This window comes from Cordyceps javanica, chromosome 4 (assembly GCF_051103115.1).
Source record: "Cordyceps javanica chromosome 4, complete sequence".
Classification (NCBI taxonomy): Eukaryota; Fungi; Ascomycota; class Sordariomycetes; order Hypocreales; family Cordycipitaceae; genus Cordyceps; species Cordyceps javanica.
In genome coordinates this window covers 2,702,761-2,720,061 of record NC_139298.1, presented here as the reverse complement: position 1 = coordinate 2,720,061, position 17,301 = coordinate 2,702,761, and the positions used below count along the sequence as shown (strand labels likewise).

The following is a 17,301-nucleotide window of genomic DNA, read 5'->3' as shown; positions in this document are numbered from 1 at the left end:
AATGTGGTCGTGGAGCTGGTGCGAGTAGTGAAGTGATGGTATGGGAAAGCTGTGGTGGTGGCAAAGGAGCCTACCGACGCTGATGAAGGGGTGAGATACTGGCTGGCTGGCTGGCAACTGGGAAGCTCGGAGGCCTGCATAAGGTTTTGGTTAGGCTCACGGGAAGATCAGTGGGCGTACGTGGACGTGGACGTGGCAGCCCATTTTTTGGGGGGCCTTTTTCTTTCTTCCATTTTTCTTCTTCTTTTTTTTTTTTTGGATTCTTTGGAAGAGGATCCTGCGCAAAGAAGTATGATGGCTTACCCGAGTAAGGAGGTACTATTTTAGACGATGACCAGGTCTTTCTTGCTTTCTTTCCTCTAATTACTTCTCTCTTCTCTTTAGGCAAGAGATTCATTGCATTAAACGCCTTTTGGAACTTACTCAACGCCACGACCCAGAGTAACCAGTGGGTGACCATGAACTAAGCAGGCCTGCGCCATCTGCGTCTGATTACCCTATTCAGGCGCTAGCTCTGCACTAAGTAACTCGAGCACTCAATCTGGCTTGTAGCATCATTACATCTACAGTGCTGTCACCATTGCTATCCACCATTGAATTGCCTGCCCTGCTCATCGGGGAAAAGGACTGAAAGAGAAACGGACAAAAACCAAACAAACAGACGACCTAAAAAAGGCTATATAAAAAAAGCAAGGCATCAAGGCAGTTCGTCGGCTTGGATTCGCAGGCTCTTCTCAACTTACCACTGAAAACTACATCGGATTAGGTACCTCTACCACCACCTTCAACCCCACATCGTACACCTCGCCCCCCCTTCTCTGATCAGCCAAGTCGGCTCATCGCAGCTCAACTCTTCTATCATCGACAAACAAGGGGCCCGGGAAAAAAAAAGGACACCACCCGAGCTCGCCGTCACCCCTCTATAAAGCCCCAAAGACATTCGGATCTCTACTTCACCCTATTCGTGTCTTTGCGCAAGCCGCCGCGCTGCAGAGCACGTCATTCAGCTTGTCAAGACAAACAAGACATGCTGCGCTTGGCTGCCTCACCCTCCACCTCGACCCTCTAACTTAGTTTAACATCCAATCTGTCTCTCCACCACCATCTTCTCTTCCCTCTGCGTGCGCCCCCGCAGCTCCTCAGCGCCGCCAGCAACCAAGCAACCAACCCTGACACCGACAACTGCTTAGGTCGACTACCGCACTCCTCACCATCCACCAGCCTTCCCCCCCCCCTCCAAGGCGCTCTGCAAAAAAGATACCCCTTTGATACCTACCGAACAAGACCTCTCCGATATCCGCATTTTCCCATCGTCTCCTTCTCTGTCGCGCTCTCTTGTCGCGTTCCTCATCGATAGTTGGTCGCCGCCTGCCGGCATCTCGTCGCCGTAGCCCAGACGAGGCGCAGCCACCCCACGCCAACACAGCCGACAGTCGTTTGGCCACCGCCAAGATCATTGGCCAAAACCCTCCTCCCCTCGCTCGACCCGTCCCCCTTGGTCACTCACCATCCCCGATACAACAAAACGGCTGCCACTGCGACGTCGCCCGTCATGTCGCGAAACCCCAACATGCCCATGAGCATCGACGCCATGCTCGACATGGAGCGTGAGGAGGTCCTCGCTCTGCTCGAGAGCAAAAACTCGGGCAGCGCCGCCGCAAACGCCATGCGATCGAGCTCCCCGTACACCACCGCCCCGCGCTCCCCCGTTCGGAGTATGCTCGACGTCGGCGACGACGATGCCAGCTCTGCGCATGGCCGCACAAGTCCCGGGCCCCAACCTCCCGTCCGAAGCATGCTCGACGTTGACGGCCCGATCCCCGCCGCTCAGCCCGTTCGCAGCATGCTTGACGTCGGCGGACCTGCTGCCATGCGGCCCAGCTCCCAGACACGATCACCCTACAACAGAAGTGTGCCCAGCTCGCCCACCATGGCCAACTCGTCGCTCTACAAGGCCTCCTCTCAGCCTCCGTCCAGACTGCACCCGCGCAGCTCCTCGGATGCCGCATTCAAACCCGCCGAGTTTGGAGCCAGAAAGCCCCTGGGAAGCAGTGACCGCACTTCAGAGTACCAGTTTTCTGGCATCCTGCCCAGCAGCGCCTCGGGCAACCTGCCAGGCAAGCGCTCGTCGCAGAGCAAACGCGCCACGGGCGGAAGCAGCTCGCTGGTGGAAGCCCTGCGAGGCTACGATTTCAGCGGCCTCCAGCTTCCAAGTCGCGCCAGAAACTCGTCGGCCAACCGCCCGGGATACCATCAGTCCAAGTCCCCGCACAACCGCTGGAACGACCGCTCCAAGTCGCCTGCCGTTCCTCGGGACCCCAATCAGGTCATGCTCAGCGACGGACGCATCGTGGATATGAACAATGCCTACAGGAGGCTCTCTGACGCAAACTTGGCCTTTTCGTCTGGCAGTCTCTCCCAGCTTCCCATGCGGAAACGCTCCGACGACGCCGGAGCCGGACGCCTGGTCAAGGACTATCTCGGCCCGGACGGCGAGCATCTCGATTCCAGCGACGACGACGAGCCTCCCTCATCAGATGACGAGGATCGTGGCCGTAAGAAGGCTCCGCGCTCCCTGAACCCTGATGCAAAGGGCGAAACTGACGACGACGACGACGTGTCTCACCCTCACTCTGGCGGGAGCAAGCGCGCCCCGCTGAGTCTGCTCGCCGCCGCCGACGAGGACCGCTCCATTATTGCGTCGCAGCAGAGCTACCAATACAGGTCTCTGCTGGAACCTGAAATCAAGGTGACAAATACGTCTGGGGAGACGGTCAAGCCTAGTAAGACGGGCGTGCACCCTCACACCAGCTACGATCACAACCCGCACTCGGCTACGCAATCTGTCATTGACTCAGACGAGGAAGCCGACGTTGACGACATAAAGCGAGCCCAAAAGTTATCATTTACCATGACCAATGTCCTACACAACGCCGAGGCGCACAGGTCCATTCGCATCATCTACCGGGGCGAATACCACAAGATTACGCAAACCGCCGAGGATGAGCATCGTCGACTCCGCAAGTACCTGGTGGCGACGGATCTGAGCGATGAGTCGACGCACGCGCTGGAGTGGGCAATAGGAACAGTCATTCGCGACGGCGACACGCTGATTGCAATCTACTGCGTGGACGAGGAGACGGGCGTCACGGGCGAGGGGGTGCAGGTGCCCGACGACCCGGCGGCGATGAAGGAGCAGGCGGCGGCCATCAACACGGTGACCAACAACAAGGTGACGCCGGCGCCGCTCAGCCCGGTGACCGAGTTCAAGAAGCTGCACCGGCGCGACGACTCGTCGGGGACGACGGGCAGCTCGCCGGCGCCGGCGGCGCGCAGCGAGAGGACCAAGGCCGAGGAGGAGCGGGAGCGGGCCATCCAGGGCATGACGGAAAAGATTCTGCGGCTGCTTCGGAAGACGAAGCTGCAGGTCCGGGTGATTGTGGAGGTGCTGCACTGCAAGAACCCGCGCCATCTCATTACCGAGGTGATTGACTTGGTGAATCCGACGCTGGTGGTGATAGGCAGTCGAGGCAGAAGTGCACTCAAAGGGTGAGTTTTTATCATATTCCTTTCATCTCCTCTTCAATCACCCTTTCTTTCCTTCTTTTCTACGCCGTCTTTTTTTCTCATCTTTTCCCTTCGTTTTCCTTCCATTCCACTAACAACGTACAGTGTCATTCTAGGCTCCTTTTCCAACTACCTGGTAACCAAGAGCTCCGTACCCGTCATGGTTGCGAGGAAGCGACTGCGAAAGCAGAGCAAGTACAAGCAAAAGGCGATTCGGCAGGTCAACAACCTGAGCAACCCGGCAGCACGAAGCCTCGCGAGCGCCAAGATTGACTAGGGCAAGTCTTGGGTGAAGCGTAGCGGTCGAGAGCGACGATGACTATGGTTGGGTGGACATGTTTTCAACTGGGGAGTTTTGTTTTTTTCAATTATATGATATTTCTTGTTCTTGTCATGGTGCGGATTATGTGCTCTTCTCTTGGGCGTTTATTATTTCATTATTTTGGTTTATGCATCTCCCGTCGGAGTTGTGTGGCAACTAGAGACAAGTCGAAGGAATCGGGAGGGTGCCTGAGAGATGCATACCGCTCGCTCTTGCGCGCCGTCTTTTTCAAAGCGACTCGCGCATGGAAAACATGGGGGCTCTCGGGTTGAATGAAAGCTTTGGAACAGGCTTTTGCTCTTTTTCTTTTCTTTTCTTTTCTTCGCTAGCTATCTTCTTGAGGGGGAGGCAGATCTGTTGTTTTATTTTCTGTTTCTCTCTTCTCTTTCTTTCTTTTTTCTCTCTCTCTTGGCTCTTCTTGACTAGCAATGAAAGAAGATGTATCGGGTGATGCCCTTTTTACGTACTATGCGAATAAGATGACGAAACAAGAATCTGACTGATACTCCAACCCTCCCATTCTGTTTTATTAATACAAACTGACTGACTATGCTGTGTTGAATGCAAGGGGTTAGGTAGAAGGAGAGGGAGGAGAGATTCGCAAAACGCGAGTCAGATAAAAAAAATCCCCAGTACAGGAATGGAAAAAGAAAAGAGAAAGAGAAGAAAAAGTAAAAACAAAAATACGACTTGTTGCAAGGGGCGTGCATCTATAAGCTGGCCGTCTGGTCTGGCCTTGGCCGGCCTGGCGTGTGTGTGTGCTTGATAATAAACAAGCAAATATTTGGGGGGGGGGGGGGACAAGGTAGGTGGGCGAGCGAGACCCGCACCCTTGCAAAGTCCGGCCAACACCCCCTCCCCTCGTCTTCATCTCTCTCTCTGTCCCTTTGTTTTTTTTTTGCTTGTTCTCTAGAAGGCAAACCTACAACTTGCTAGGTGAGTTGATGGAGATTGATAACCCCACCGTTTTCTTTTCTTTTTTTCTTTTTCCTTTTTTTAGTTTCTTCGACAGTCGAGACACATAAAGAGAGAGAGAGAGAGAGAAAGATATATACATATAAAAGAATTAAGACGAAAAGAAAAAACACAAGCAAGAATGGACCGACTCATCATTCTTGTTGCAGTTTCGCAGGGAGCGGCGGATGCCTGTACTTGAAAAGTTAAAGGCAGCCAAAAGACGTAAACCTTGCCCCACCAAACTTGATTTGAAGCTCGTAACGCTCGGCGCGCTGACCAACGGGGAACCTTCCCTAGCGTTTCGTTAGTTGGTTGGCCTTGCCGCGGCGGCGGCCAAAAGTGGGACGAGACTAGTTAATCAACTGTCTACTCCGTACTCCGTATAATAACATATCTCGGGTCCATTGTTCACCGCCGGATCCGGGCCACGTTTGACAACAACAAGGCCCGCCCGCGTTGGCCACAACTCTGTACCACTGACATTGTATCATATGTTTTTGTTTGTTTTTTTTTGCTCATCATTTATATTTGATTCTTCTTTTGTCTTTCTGGACTGTTCTAATTGCTGCTCCTCTCATGCGGAAAAAGAACCCACAAAACTTGAACGGGGGCTTTGCTCCCATTATCCCATGTCACTTCATAGGCTCCATGATCTGAAATGGCAGTAAAATACGGCTAATTATCCGAGTGTTTCATGACAGAGTTCAAAATGAAAGTGGCCCCAAGGCCTCTCTATTATTCACTAGCAGCGTACCTAAGCAGGGGCAAGAGGCTCGCCATCCTTGATCTTGCGGGCACCATACTTTTCCAGACGGATGGCCTGGATAGCGATGAAGCCGCTTGTGTCCTGCGTTACAGTATTAGTCTTTGTTTCACCCAGTGCACAAAAAATAAACAAGAGAAAATCATTAATCATGTGACTCACCATAGGGGAGAAGCCCTCCAGAGTATCCATAGACGACTCCGTCTCGGAGTAGAGGTTCGAGGTCTGGCTGGAGCGGCCAATGGCGTACGCGCTACCCTTGTAGGCCACCATATTGACCTTGCCCTCGACCTGCCTCTGGCTGAAGAGGATGGAGTTGTGGAGGAACTCGCGCTCGGGGCTAAAATACATGCCGTTGTACAGGCAGGCGGTCCAGTTGGACGTGACCATCTGGTCGCGGATGGCACGGACCTTGGAGTCCATGACGAGACCCTCGAGGTCGCGATGCGCGGTGCGCAGGATCGTCAGGCCCGGCGTGTCGTAGCATCCTCTGCTCTTCAGGCCCACGAACCTGGACTCGACAATGTCGACACGGCCGACTCCGTTCACCCGGCCAATCTCGTTGACGGCCTTGAAAATCTCCAAAGCATCCGTGATGCTCTTGTCGCCGACGTCAAGACGGATCGGGAGACCCTTTTCGAAATGAACGGTGAACCTGGTAGGCGTATCAGGAGCCTTCAACGGGTCTTTCCCCCCCATCAAGTTAGCTCCCCACATCACTACGTAAATGAACACAAGGCTACATAAACTTACCCACTGTCATGGTCCACATGTCTGCTGGGGGTTCAAGCTCGGGCTGCTCAAGCATACCCGCCTCGTACGAGCAACTGCATTCGGGTTGAAGAGTCAGTAACAGTTCTGGATCATGTCATCATTCAGAAGAGGATCCCAATCAAAGTATCGTCACATGGTAAAAACCAAGTAGCAAGTACTGAGGTTGTATAGAGCCTCGGAGACTTGCTGCGTGTTTCTACCAGCGCCGACACTGTTAACCGGCTCGAATATCTCCTCTCCCCTGCCAGGTATCCACTCAAGGTCGAAGCGGTATCGGTACTTTTTATGGGTCACTGCCCGCGACTGCCGTATAGAAACGGGGCCAACGAACCAACCGGCGATTGTCGCTGACAGTGACTCATATAAACACACTGAAAGAGGCTCGACTTCTCGAGGAGATGAAGCGAAAGGGGTCTGCTCACTGTACGAGGTTGGCATCCATCGAATAAGGCTTGGCCTTGGTCGATGTCACGGGCACACCCTTGGATTCAGCAAAGTCCAAAAGTGCTTGGCGGCCGCTGTCTTCAGGTTAGCCGTCTACAACAACGAGAAGGGGGTCAATCGGTAGAGGTGCGTACGCGAATCGCTCGTAGAACTCCGGTAGGCGCCATGGAATAATCGTCTTTGTACTTTGATCGAGGGCCCTCCAGGCCAATTCGAAGCGCACCTGGCTAATCAGAATGTAAGTATGAGCGTTGGGGATGGATTCGCGGCCGGCAAAACGTACTCATTCTACAAAAGTCAGCATCTGCAACGTTGTATGTGGGTAGAGACAGCACTTACACCCTTGCCAGTGCCTGAGAAGGTAGGGGAGACAACGGTCAGTATGGCAAGACAGCGGACAGATCGGAAGGGGTGGCTGATGGCTCACATCCGTGGCTCAGGAATTCGCAGTTGTACTGCTTAGCCACCTTCATCATCGCTCTCGCGATGACAGGTCGGGCCAGCGAAGTTCCCAGGAGGTAGGCATCTTCGTAGAGGGCGTTGCCTAGTTACGTTAGCACCAATTTCGCGGGCGCAGGTTCGCGCAATTGCACGGTCGCGGGAGCCATCCCAACTCACATTGCACAGCCGGCCAGACCATCTCTTCCACAAGCTCCTGCTGGAGGTTCTCAATAATCATGCGCTCAGCACCAATCTTGGCGGCCTTGGCCTTGACCGCATCGTAGTCTTCGTTTTGCCCCTGTAGCAGTGCGTCAATAGAAGTGGAAAGGAGGTGATGCGGACAAAGCCAGTCTTGAGGCAAGGGCCCATCCCCTCTGTTCCGAGAGGGAATCTCGAGAAACGTACCACATCGGCGAGGAAAGCCTGTTGTTGGTTAGCTGATGGCAAGTGCATTGCGATTGTGTAGACGTACGACAACGGTGAAGCCCTGTTCAATTAGCCAAGCCAGGATAACAGAAGTATCCAAGCCTAAAATCTCCGTTAGAAGCTGTCATCTCGCCATACGCAGGCTTGTATTGTTTGAATAGAGTAACACACCGCCAGAGTAGGCCCTGATTCACAAAGAGCGTCAAGTTAGCCTCATCAGCGCTCAAATGGCGGTCTTTGTTGTGTTTGATTCAACTGAACTTACAGACAAACGCGTTTGGAAGCCATTGTAATTGTTTGTTGAGGGAGGAAAGTCAATTGGGAACGAAGCTGATGACTCAATAGATGTACTGAGTAGCTAGCTGCCGACGACCCCTCAAATTCTTGAGGTGGTCTACCTTTATCGCGGGGACACTAGGCTCGTTGCGGTGGGTGATAAGGGCAGACCCTAGCTCAACCCCCACCACAGGACGTGCATCTACTGTACTCGTATCCACTCAGGCACCCTCTGGAACCACCTTTGAGGGGGTTTGTGGAGAGCTTATTGCTGAGCTCTACTTGCATGTTGCTACGACATGCAAATTAGGTAGGTACTTGGTACCTTTTACTTACCTCTGGGCCGCCGTTGTCGGCGGTCTAAGTATTGGGTACCTCTAACTCAGTACTGTGCAAAGACCGATGTGCCGATAAGCTTGATCTTGTTCGGATCAAAACGAGCACATCATCTTCTTAGCATACACGCAAAGAATCCCCGAGCGCTCAATGCAGCTGCATGGTAGATGGTGTCACGCGTTGAGCACCGCAATGACGGCGAGCGACGTAGCTGGCCGTGCGGGTATAAGCTATTAATATACAGCCCTCAGCCCTGCACGATCTCCAAAATGTATTCCCCTTGACCACCTTGCCTAGCCTTATTAGGTAGGTTGTTGGGTGGGCTGCACTGACGTTAATGCTGCAGAGAGCACAATGCGATTCTTCAAACTTTCACCACGCATGATGAATCCAAGTAGCTTATTTCGTCCGCGCAGACACAGCGTATCACCACATACATTAACCAGGATTCCGCTGCCGAGACAACGCGAGTTATGCTACTGACCATTTCACAACCATCATATAGTAATTGCTGGAAAGCACCCGGATGGAATGTCTGGTCGTGTCTGATCATGCCGCGTCTAATTCCCCGTAGTTGAGCCTCACGCGTGCTAAACATTGAGTATCGTGATGGATGATATATGTGCATCTTCAACAGAATCTTGGCCTTTCGGAAGCAAAAAAAAAAAAAAAGAGCCTACATGCTTGCGTCTTTTCCTCATCCACGGGGCAGCTGTGAGGTGGCCGAGGTCGACCCGGGTACCTGATTCCGCAATGTTGCTCCATCCACTTATTTATTCGGACCATTCAAGCCCGATCGATACTAGTCACATCTCGCGGAAACTGAGATATCTGGAACCAATCTGTCAACTAGTTTCTGGATAGCCATCGCCTCCCCGATGGAACACGAGCTTCCGCCCTACGGAGGGCGGGACTCTCATGTCCCCCCAACCAGCGAGCTTTTGAATGCAGCCTGCTTGGCAATGGCCAACTACTTAGTACTTACAGTGTATGCCGAGTACTAAGCTAAGGCTGATGACCCGGTGTATGCTAAAGGTCAAAACAACATTACTACAATTCGTAGAAGGTAATGTACGAGCGCCTGGTCGCATCACGAAGAGGCCTCGCGCGGTCTGATTAGGTACAAGATTGAGATGCTTAGAGCGGTCATTGTAGACGCATCATATGTTTTCCTGGCAATTAATGACGGTTAATAGAACCATTGGTCTCGTCAAACTTGGAATGCGGCTTTGGTTATTGGGATGGATGTGTTAAGTCGGGCCTGGGTGGTGTCGCTTACAAAGTCGACTTGGTGTAGAATATTCGAGGGGAGTTTGCCACAGTTCTGCACGGGTAAGCACGAATTCTACAAGAAAAACATACTGTCATGGCCATTTCCCCGAGTTTCAAGCGTCTGGCATTGTATGTTGGCTACAGGGCGTCACAACATTCACAACGTACGACCAAGACAGCGACTGGGCACCGTGGAGGAACTGGGCCTCGCTGGGCGCTAACGGTGCAGGCAAGGTAGGCAGGCTACCTAGTTAGTGGTTAGTGGTAAGGTACTTTCTGCCTTATCTGCTAGTTAGGTACCTACACACCGGAGTAGGTAGCCGAGAATAATAAGCAGATATTGAACACCTTGACGATTTCACTAATTCCTGAGAAGAAGGGAAAACACGTAAAAATTGAATAGGCTCATGACCCGAGTTCTGTACTTGCAAAAGATGCATTGTTTTCAAAGGAAATAGACCTGCTACCTAGTAGTACATATCCACCCACCTTGGCCTCGAGTCTCCGACCCCCCGACCGTGTCGCACCGCGCAACCGCCGACTCACCAACCACCAACCACCACACCCCTCCGCCTCATACACGGAGCCGCCCACCACAACAATCACACACCCCTCCCTCCCTCTCGCTCTCTTATGCTACGTGCTGCTGCTGCTGCTGCTTCTGCTTCTTCTTCTTCCCTCCAGCCTCCCGCTCGTCTTGTCCTCGCATTATTACTATGCAGTCCCTCTTCTCCGTTACAAACAACGTCTCGCTCATCACCGTCAACGTAACCCCCGGCACATTCCTCGCAATTGTCGGCCTGCTGCTCTGCTTCCTCACACTCTACATCCCCTTCGTCCCGCATATACGCCTCCCCCGTGTGTCCTTCCCGCGCAACCTTGTGCTGCCGCCCTCGTCGCCCTCGCACGGCGGCGAATCACCCTCGACGGCGCTCATTCGCAGCACCGCCACCGCCTCTTCATACTCTTCTTCTGCCGCCGCCGCCGCCGCTGCCGCTGATCATCGTCGCCACAAGCTGCAAAAGGTCCTGCCTGCATTGCCGGCACCACTCCGATCGCGTGGTGCCTTGCCCGCTCCCCCGTCGCTGATTGAGCAGCTGACGCCCTCGCGCCAGCTTGCGCTCCCCGAGTTCATCTCCTCTTACTGGGGTGGTCGCCGCCGCCGCCTCGAGACAAACCCCCCTCCTCCTGCACCGCCTCCCAAGCATGGCACAGACACAATCGCCGCCGCCGCCGCTTCGTTCGCAGGTGGCAGCAGGAGCCCTGGCACCGAAGACGGGCGGAACAGCAGAAGAGGAGGAGCATCATCTGGACGCGTCACTGCAAGACTTCGAGCCCCCAGCCAGCCCAGCCAGCCCCATGACGGAAGCCACATCTCCCACCTCGACCCGCCAGTCCTCGGTGCTCGCCAGCAGCGAGCCCGCGACGGAAGAGGGCGACCACCGGCCGGCGGCGTCGTCGAACCTCGGCGCCGATTCGGAAGCGGATTCCGCCGCTGGTGGCTTCTCACCACCGGCGTGGCGGAGACTCGGCAACGGCGACCGCAGCAGCGGTTTTTGGAGGCATCAGCGAGATGATGACGACGACGACGATGATGATGATGATACGCTCGCCGTCCTGGCCCGGCGCCGGCTGTCACCACGCGGCCTATCGCCCTTTTCCGATGACAGTGACGACGACGATGAAGGGAGTCTCTCCGGCGGTAGCAGCATACTGCAACGAGCTATACAGACGAGACTGCCCGCGGGGAGCCAGAGTCCGGAGAAGCTGCGCACCCCAAGCCCGCAAGTGCAAGCGGACAAAATCAAAGTCGAGCCGGCTCACTCTGAGCTGGTCATTGCTCCAACTTCACGAGCAGCGCCATCCGATAACTGCAAGTCTTTTTCCTGCTTCGCGCCGGTGAAGCGTCAGACGATCCCGACTGACCCAAACTGTTTTAGATATTCGTTTTGCCGTCCGCGCCGAGGTGCAGCAGCGCACTGAGCCCATCGACGCAGCCATCTCATTCGTGCGCAAGCGTTACAAGGCCGCGACATCCTCGTGGGCCATTATCTGCTTGAACGCGGTTGTCGCGCTCGTCAGCATCCTCTTCGTCAAGACGATCCTGCAACCCGTCGCGCCCCGCCCCGCTGGCGACCTCGTCAAGGTGGCCGGTGTTGCGCGTTCCTTTGAGCCGCTCATCTACTACTCGGAAAATGCCGTCGCCCAGGTCCACGACCTGCAAGCGACAAGCGTGGCGGTCTGGGACCTAAGTGAGAGCGTGCGCTCTAGCGATATGCGCGATGCAAAGAGCATCGTATCTGACCTAGATTCCCTGAGTGAGACGATGAGAACGCTGTCCGTTGAAATGACCAAATTCTTTGCCCGGGTTGACGGCGACGTCGATGGGTACGTTTTGTCCTTCCTAACTCTCCTTCCTCCGCCCTCTATCGCGTATGCCTAACACCCACCCAGCATATTAAACGTCATGGACTGGGCCCGGATGCACCTGAACCGCCTCCACAGCGCCCCGGCGCCGTCCACCATATCGGCGGCTTATGACAACATCCACAACCTGCTCTCCCACGCGCGGGTGCTCGAAGACGCCGACGGCGCGCCGACGTCCCTCGGCAACCTCGCCACGTCCATCTTTGGCCTCTCCAACCCGCAGCGCGAGCAGCGGCTCATCCAGCTGCTCTTCACCGAGTTCCTGACGGTGCTCGAGGACAGCATCGCCGCGGAGCTGCAGCACAGCGTCACCCTCTTCGCGCTCTTCGAGGCCGTCGACAACCACTTCCTCAACCTCGCGCGCAGCGTCGTCCGCGAGTCGTCGGCGCAGGAGGCGCTGCACGCCGACGCCCTCGCCAGCCTGTGGGTGCGGCTGCTCGGCGCGCGCGCCGCCGAGCTGCACAAGTTTGCCCAGAACCGCGACCTCCTCCGCGACATCCGCGACAAGACGGTCCGCAACAAGCGCATCCTCGTCGACCACCACGGCCGCCTCCTCACCCTCAAGGCCTCCCTCGAGCAGCTCCGCGGCAAGCTCGTCTCCCCGCTCGTCCGCGGCGCCAACGCCACCACCACCCTCCTCTCCCTCGAGGACCAGATCCAGGGCATCGGCTCCGTCAGTGACTACCTCGCCGGGCTCCGCCGGCACCAGAAGGGCAAGGTTATGGAGCATCTCTTCTCCAGCGTCCCCGGCCAGAGGATCCCCCCAGCGGACGAGACCCGCCGCGTTGGCGGCTTTGACGCTCATGGGGAAAAAGTATGATGCGGTTGCCCCCCTCGGAAGAAAAGAAACAAGGAAAAGATTAACAATCATGTCCCGTGTTCACTCCATTTTCGTTGTCGTCGTCGTCGTCGTTGTTGTTATACTATATAGGCGCGGTCCTCTCTCACCCTGTTCTCTCATTTTCCCTCTCTTGTATAAAGAAGCCTTGGGCTTGGTTTTTGCCGTTGCGAGACTTGAAGAAAAGGAATCGAGTTTTATACAATATATATATATATATATATATATATATATCTACGGTCAGTCAGGGGGTAAGGGTGTACCGCTGACGGAATCAGATGCTCTGTTTTTTCTCTCTTTTCTGCAGGGAGTTTTCTGTTGGATCTAAAAGGCCAGGCGGTCATAGGACGGTATACTCTGAGCACTTGTTTGTCCCTTGCATTGTAACGTTAGCGAGTAGGTAGCATTTGATTTGCAATATGATGCAGTAGAATATAAACCAGATCAGAGCACAAACCGTGATACTCTATGCTAGTAATAGTACCTCCTAACATGATTTAGCCAGACACAAAGGGCGGCGCAACAAGCAGAGTGGACAAAGGGTTATAATAAAATTTTAACATTTTTTTTACTAAAGTCCTATCAAATAAAATCCCCGACTTTGCCTGGTAAAATTCTCGCGGACCACTCGAGGGGTATCGTGTCCACAGCAAATCTTTCAAACAACCTCGAGCTCTTCACGTCCCTGCGCGGGCGTCAGAGCTCCTCAAATTTTCATCCCCCATTCTCGCCATCTGGTCCGTGAGCCCAACCCGTTTTGCAACCGGAAACCTTTGTAGTTTTGTGCGCCGTACCTGACACGAAATAGCAAGTCCAAACTATACAAATGTAACCTTGTTGACAGTCATCATGAGATAGCAGATATTGAGTCTCGCCAATACTCATACACATATGCCAATATGAGGTTGCATAATGAAGAAAGCCCATGTGTAAACTCAAGAAGAACAAAGAAAACTAACGGCGATGGGTGAAGCTGCTCGCGCTTGAGCCTTGCTCTCCCCAATCCGGAGCGAGACATAAGGCTTAGGCCTTGGTCTCCTCTTCCTTCTTTTCCTCACCACCCTCCTGGGTCTTGACGTACTCGTCGTAGACCGCAAGGGCCTCGTCAACCTTGGACTTGAGAGCGGCGTCATCCTCGATCAAGTTAATGAGTTCGGAGTTGTCCATCTCAAGGAGCATACCGGTGATCTTGCCAGCAAGTTCGCCGTTGATGGCCTGAATCTTGGGGAAGATCATCTCACCAAGCATCTGTTTCTGCTGAGCAGCGGGAGCGCCCGAAATCTGCGCCTGGAGGGCGGAGCCGTTGTTGTCACCGGAGCGAGGGGCCTGATTGTTGGCATTGTTGTTGGCATTGTTGCCGCCGCGGTTGCCGCCACGGCCCATACCACCCTGGCGGTTGTTGGGAGGGAAGCCAGGAACAGCGTTGGGGGGCATGCCAGCGTTGCCACGGCCGCCCTGAGGACCGCCACGACCACCACCAAGAGCCTGCTGGGCCTGCTGCATGGCAGCCATGAACTGAGGAGTGCCAGGCTGGCCGAACTGGGGAGGGAACTGGCCAGGCATGTTGTACATGTTGGGGGGCATCTGCTGGGGACCACCACGGCCACCCTGCTGGGGGTAGCCGGGGAACTGGCCGGGACGGCCACCGGGCATTCCCATGCCAGGCTGGGGGAAGGGCATGCCGCGACCACCCTGGGGGATAAAGCCGGGCTGCTGGCCAGTGGCGTAGAAGACGGCAGGAGGCTGCATAAACTGCTGGGGCATACCAGCGGCGGCGGCAGCCTGCTGCATGCGCATCTGGTTGCGAGCCTGGATACTAGCCTCGAGCTGGCTCTTGCGGACGTCCTTGCGCTGGGCAAGAGCGACGTAAAGGGGCTTGCCGTTGATCATGCGCTGGTTCATCTCAGCGACAGCCTTGGTGGCATCGTCAGGGTTGCTGAAGCAGACGAAACCGAAGCCCTTGCTCTTACCGAGCTTCTTGGATCCCTTCTTGTCCTTCTTTTCCTTGTCGCTGTTCTCCTCCTCGGCGGTCTCGTCAGCCTGTTGCTCGTCCTTCTTGTTCTCCTTGTCCTTTTCGTCAGCGTCCTTGCCCTCTTCCTCATCATCATCAGAGGGGCTGTCTCTCATAACCTTGGCGGAGGTGATGGGACCAAACTCGGTGAACATGGTGCGGAGCTTCTCGTCGTCGACATCGTCGTCAAGGTTCTTGATGTAGAGGTTGACACCCTGGTACTTGCTAGCCTTTTCGATGCGGGCAGCCTCGTAGGACTTGCGGAGCTCCTCCTCACGCTCGTGCTTCTTCTGGGCGCGGCCGACGTAGAGCTCCTGGCCGTGGAAGTCCTTGTTGTTGAGCTCGTCGACAGCCTTGGCGGCGGCCTCGTGAGTGGTGAAGTTGACGAAACCGAAACCGCGGCTCTTGCCGTCCTGGTCGCGAGCAATAGAGGAAGAGGTAACGTCGCCGTGGCCCTCAAAGAGCTCACGGAACTGGTCGTCGGTGACGTCGGGGCTGATGTTCTTGACGTAGACGTTGGTGAAGTTGGCCTTCATCTCTTCAAACTTGGACTGGCGGTCCTTCTTGGGGATGTGGTGGCCGACGTAGACCTTCTTCTCGTTGAGAAGCATGCCGTTAACGTGCTTGATGGCCTGCTGAGCGGCCTCGTCGGTCTCGTAGTGGACGAAACCGTAGCCCTTGGAGTTTCCGTTCTCATCCTGAGCAACCTTGCAGGAGAGGATGTTGCCAAAGGCGGCAAAGGTGTCGTGGAGAGCCTTGTTGTCGATGGCGACGTCGAGGTTCTTGATGAAGACGTTGCCCTGACCAGTCTTGCGGAGAGCAGGGTCACGCTGAGACCACATGATGCGGCAAGGACGGCCCTTGATCAGAGTGTAGTTGAGCTCCTCGAGAGCCTTCTCACCATCGGGGGTCGAGTTGTAGTTGACGTAGGCGTAGCCGAGGGAGCGGCGGGTGACAGCGTCACGGCAGACACGGATGGAAGCAACGGCACCGATCTGGGAGAAGAGCTCGAAGAGCATGGCCTCGGTGACGGAGGGGTCGAGCTCGCCAACGTAGAGGGAGGCAGAGTTCTGAGGGTGGGGGGCGGCCGAGTTGGGGGTAGGGCCAGCATCGTCACCGGCAGCAGCGGCGGCGGTGGTGTCGACGGAGGGCTTGCCATCGAGGGAGGTGTTGTTGAGGTCGGTGGCAAGCTGATCAACAGCGGCGGAGTTGTTGGCGGCAGCCATTTTGTCGTGTTGAGTTAACAAGTCGACGAAACTGCGGCGACCAAGGGTCGGTCAGATTAGCGAGGCGGGTTGACGGGCGGTTGTATGGGTGACCAACACCGCCGGGGGGGACGAGGGACGAGAGAGGGCAACTAACAAGTTGATTGAATTTTGAAGAGGAAAGACCGGCAACGTATCAGACTAGCTGTTAACGAAGCTGGAGCAGGAACAAACGCAAAGGACTTTGAGGGAGAAGCTCAAAGAAGGAAGGCGTTTGGAGTTGAGAGAGTCGACCGATTTATCGCACGAGACGAGAGGTGGGGACCTGGGGGTTTTTTGGTGGTTTTCAAATTTTTTTTGTAAGTTTTCTTGATTGAAGACAAGAGGAGGGACAGAGAATTAGTGCTAGGACTATTCCTCTGAACTAACTCGTCTCGAGAAGTTTTGGGGTTTTTTATGATAGGTTTTTGGGTGGTGGTGTGGAAGAAGAGAAGGGAAAAAAACGAACGAGGAATTTGGCCAGAGGATATTTTTTTTTCCCTTGGCCTTGACCGACTCTGGTGGAGTGCCCTTGCCGCATCCCACAAGCCACGCCAAAAAAAAAGGTTTGCGCGCCAGTAAAAGACGAAAGAAGTGGGTGGCGCCAGGCACTGGTCGGCACAGTGCGCAGCGCACAGTAGAGGTTGAAGATTCTTACGGTATATTTCCCAGGGTCCCTCGCCCTCACGCTAACTACGGGGAACTTGCTGCTACTCAGTACTTGTCTGGTACTTGCTATTTATTCAGTACTAGTCGTCTCACCAAGTAGCGGGCAAGTAGAACATGGCGGGTACCTAGCAGGCAACAGGCGAAAGGTGCTTGGCATTCCAATCTCCCCAAGTAAGTAAGTACCTTAAGTAGTAGGTAAGTAGCTGAGGGCAGATCAGAGTATCTGGGGGTATGTACTTGTTGTACCAGTAGACTCGCCGTGGATGATCGAGATGATGGGATGAATTATAGAACCAGAGGAAAGCCGGACGATAGATGGATCAAAACAAGGTCGTGTTTTTCTTCTTGCGTTTTCTGTTTGTTTTCTTCTGCATATTTCTCCTCGTATTCTCTCAAGTGTCGCTCCCTATTTGATTGTCCTTAGTTGTGCTACTTACTTAAGTATTCATCTGCGACGCACGCGCTCGTGTCATGCACGTCACCCGACACCGTGTGCATCTCGTAGGCAGGGGTCTTTTATTAGTCTGGGGCACG

General features: G+C 54.7%; 4 protein-coding genes across 4 annotated transcripts; 2 read left to right on the top strand and 2 right to left on the bottom strand.

Moving 5' to 3' along the window:
• Positions 1 to 1,552: 1,552 nt before the first annotated feature.
• Positions 1,553 to 3,844, top strand: V2A60_006711 (universal stress protein; the record flags this gene model as incomplete). The annotated part of the gene is made up of 2 exons (XM_083258003.1): positions 1,553 to 3,549; positions 3,673 to 3,844. 2 exons carry the CDS (start codon positions 1,553 to 1,555, stop codon positions 3,842 to 3,844), a joined length of 2,169 nt encoding a protein of 722 aa, XP_083114129.1.
• A 1,756-nt stretch (positions 3,845 to 5,600) lies between these two features.
• On the bottom strand, positions 5,601 to 7,982 carry V2A60_006710 (argininosuccinate synthase; the record flags this gene model as incomplete). The annotated part of the gene is made up of 12 exons (XM_083258002.1): positions 5,601 to 5,693; positions 5,772 to 6,295; positions 6,363 to 6,436; positions 6,806 to 6,901; positions 6,962 to 7,050; positions 7,167 to 7,180; positions 7,255 to 7,371; positions 7,446 to 7,566; positions 7,674 to 7,691; positions 7,741 to 7,796; positions 7,866 to 7,879; positions 7,960 to 7,982. The coding sequence occupies 12 exons, from the start codon at positions 7,980 to 7,982 to the stop codon at positions 5,601 to 5,603; spliced, it is 1,239 nt and encodes a 412-aa protein (XP_083114128.1).
• Positions 7,983 to 10,294: 2,312 nt separating this feature from the next.
• On the top strand, positions 10,295 to 12,825 carry V2A60_006709 (uncharacterized protein; the record flags this gene model as incomplete). The annotated part of the gene is made up of 4 exons (XM_083258001.1): positions 10,295 to 10,826; positions 10,870 to 11,451; positions 11,519 to 11,966; positions 12,033 to 12,825. 4 exons carry the CDS (start codon positions 10,295 to 10,297, stop codon positions 12,823 to 12,825), a joined length of 2,355 nt encoding a protein of 784 aa, XP_083114127.1.
• Positions 12,826 to 13,866: 1,041 nt separating this feature from the next.
• On the bottom strand, positions 13,867 to 16,080 carry V2A60_006708 (polyadenylate-binding protein; the record flags this gene model as incomplete). The annotated part of the gene is made up of 1 exon (XM_083258000.1): positions 13,867 to 16,080. One exon carries the CDS (start codon positions 16,078 to 16,080, stop codon positions 13,867 to 13,869), a length of 2,214 nt encoding a protein of 737 aa, XP_083114126.1.
• Between the last annotated feature and the right edge of the window lie 1,221 nt (positions 16,081 to 17,301).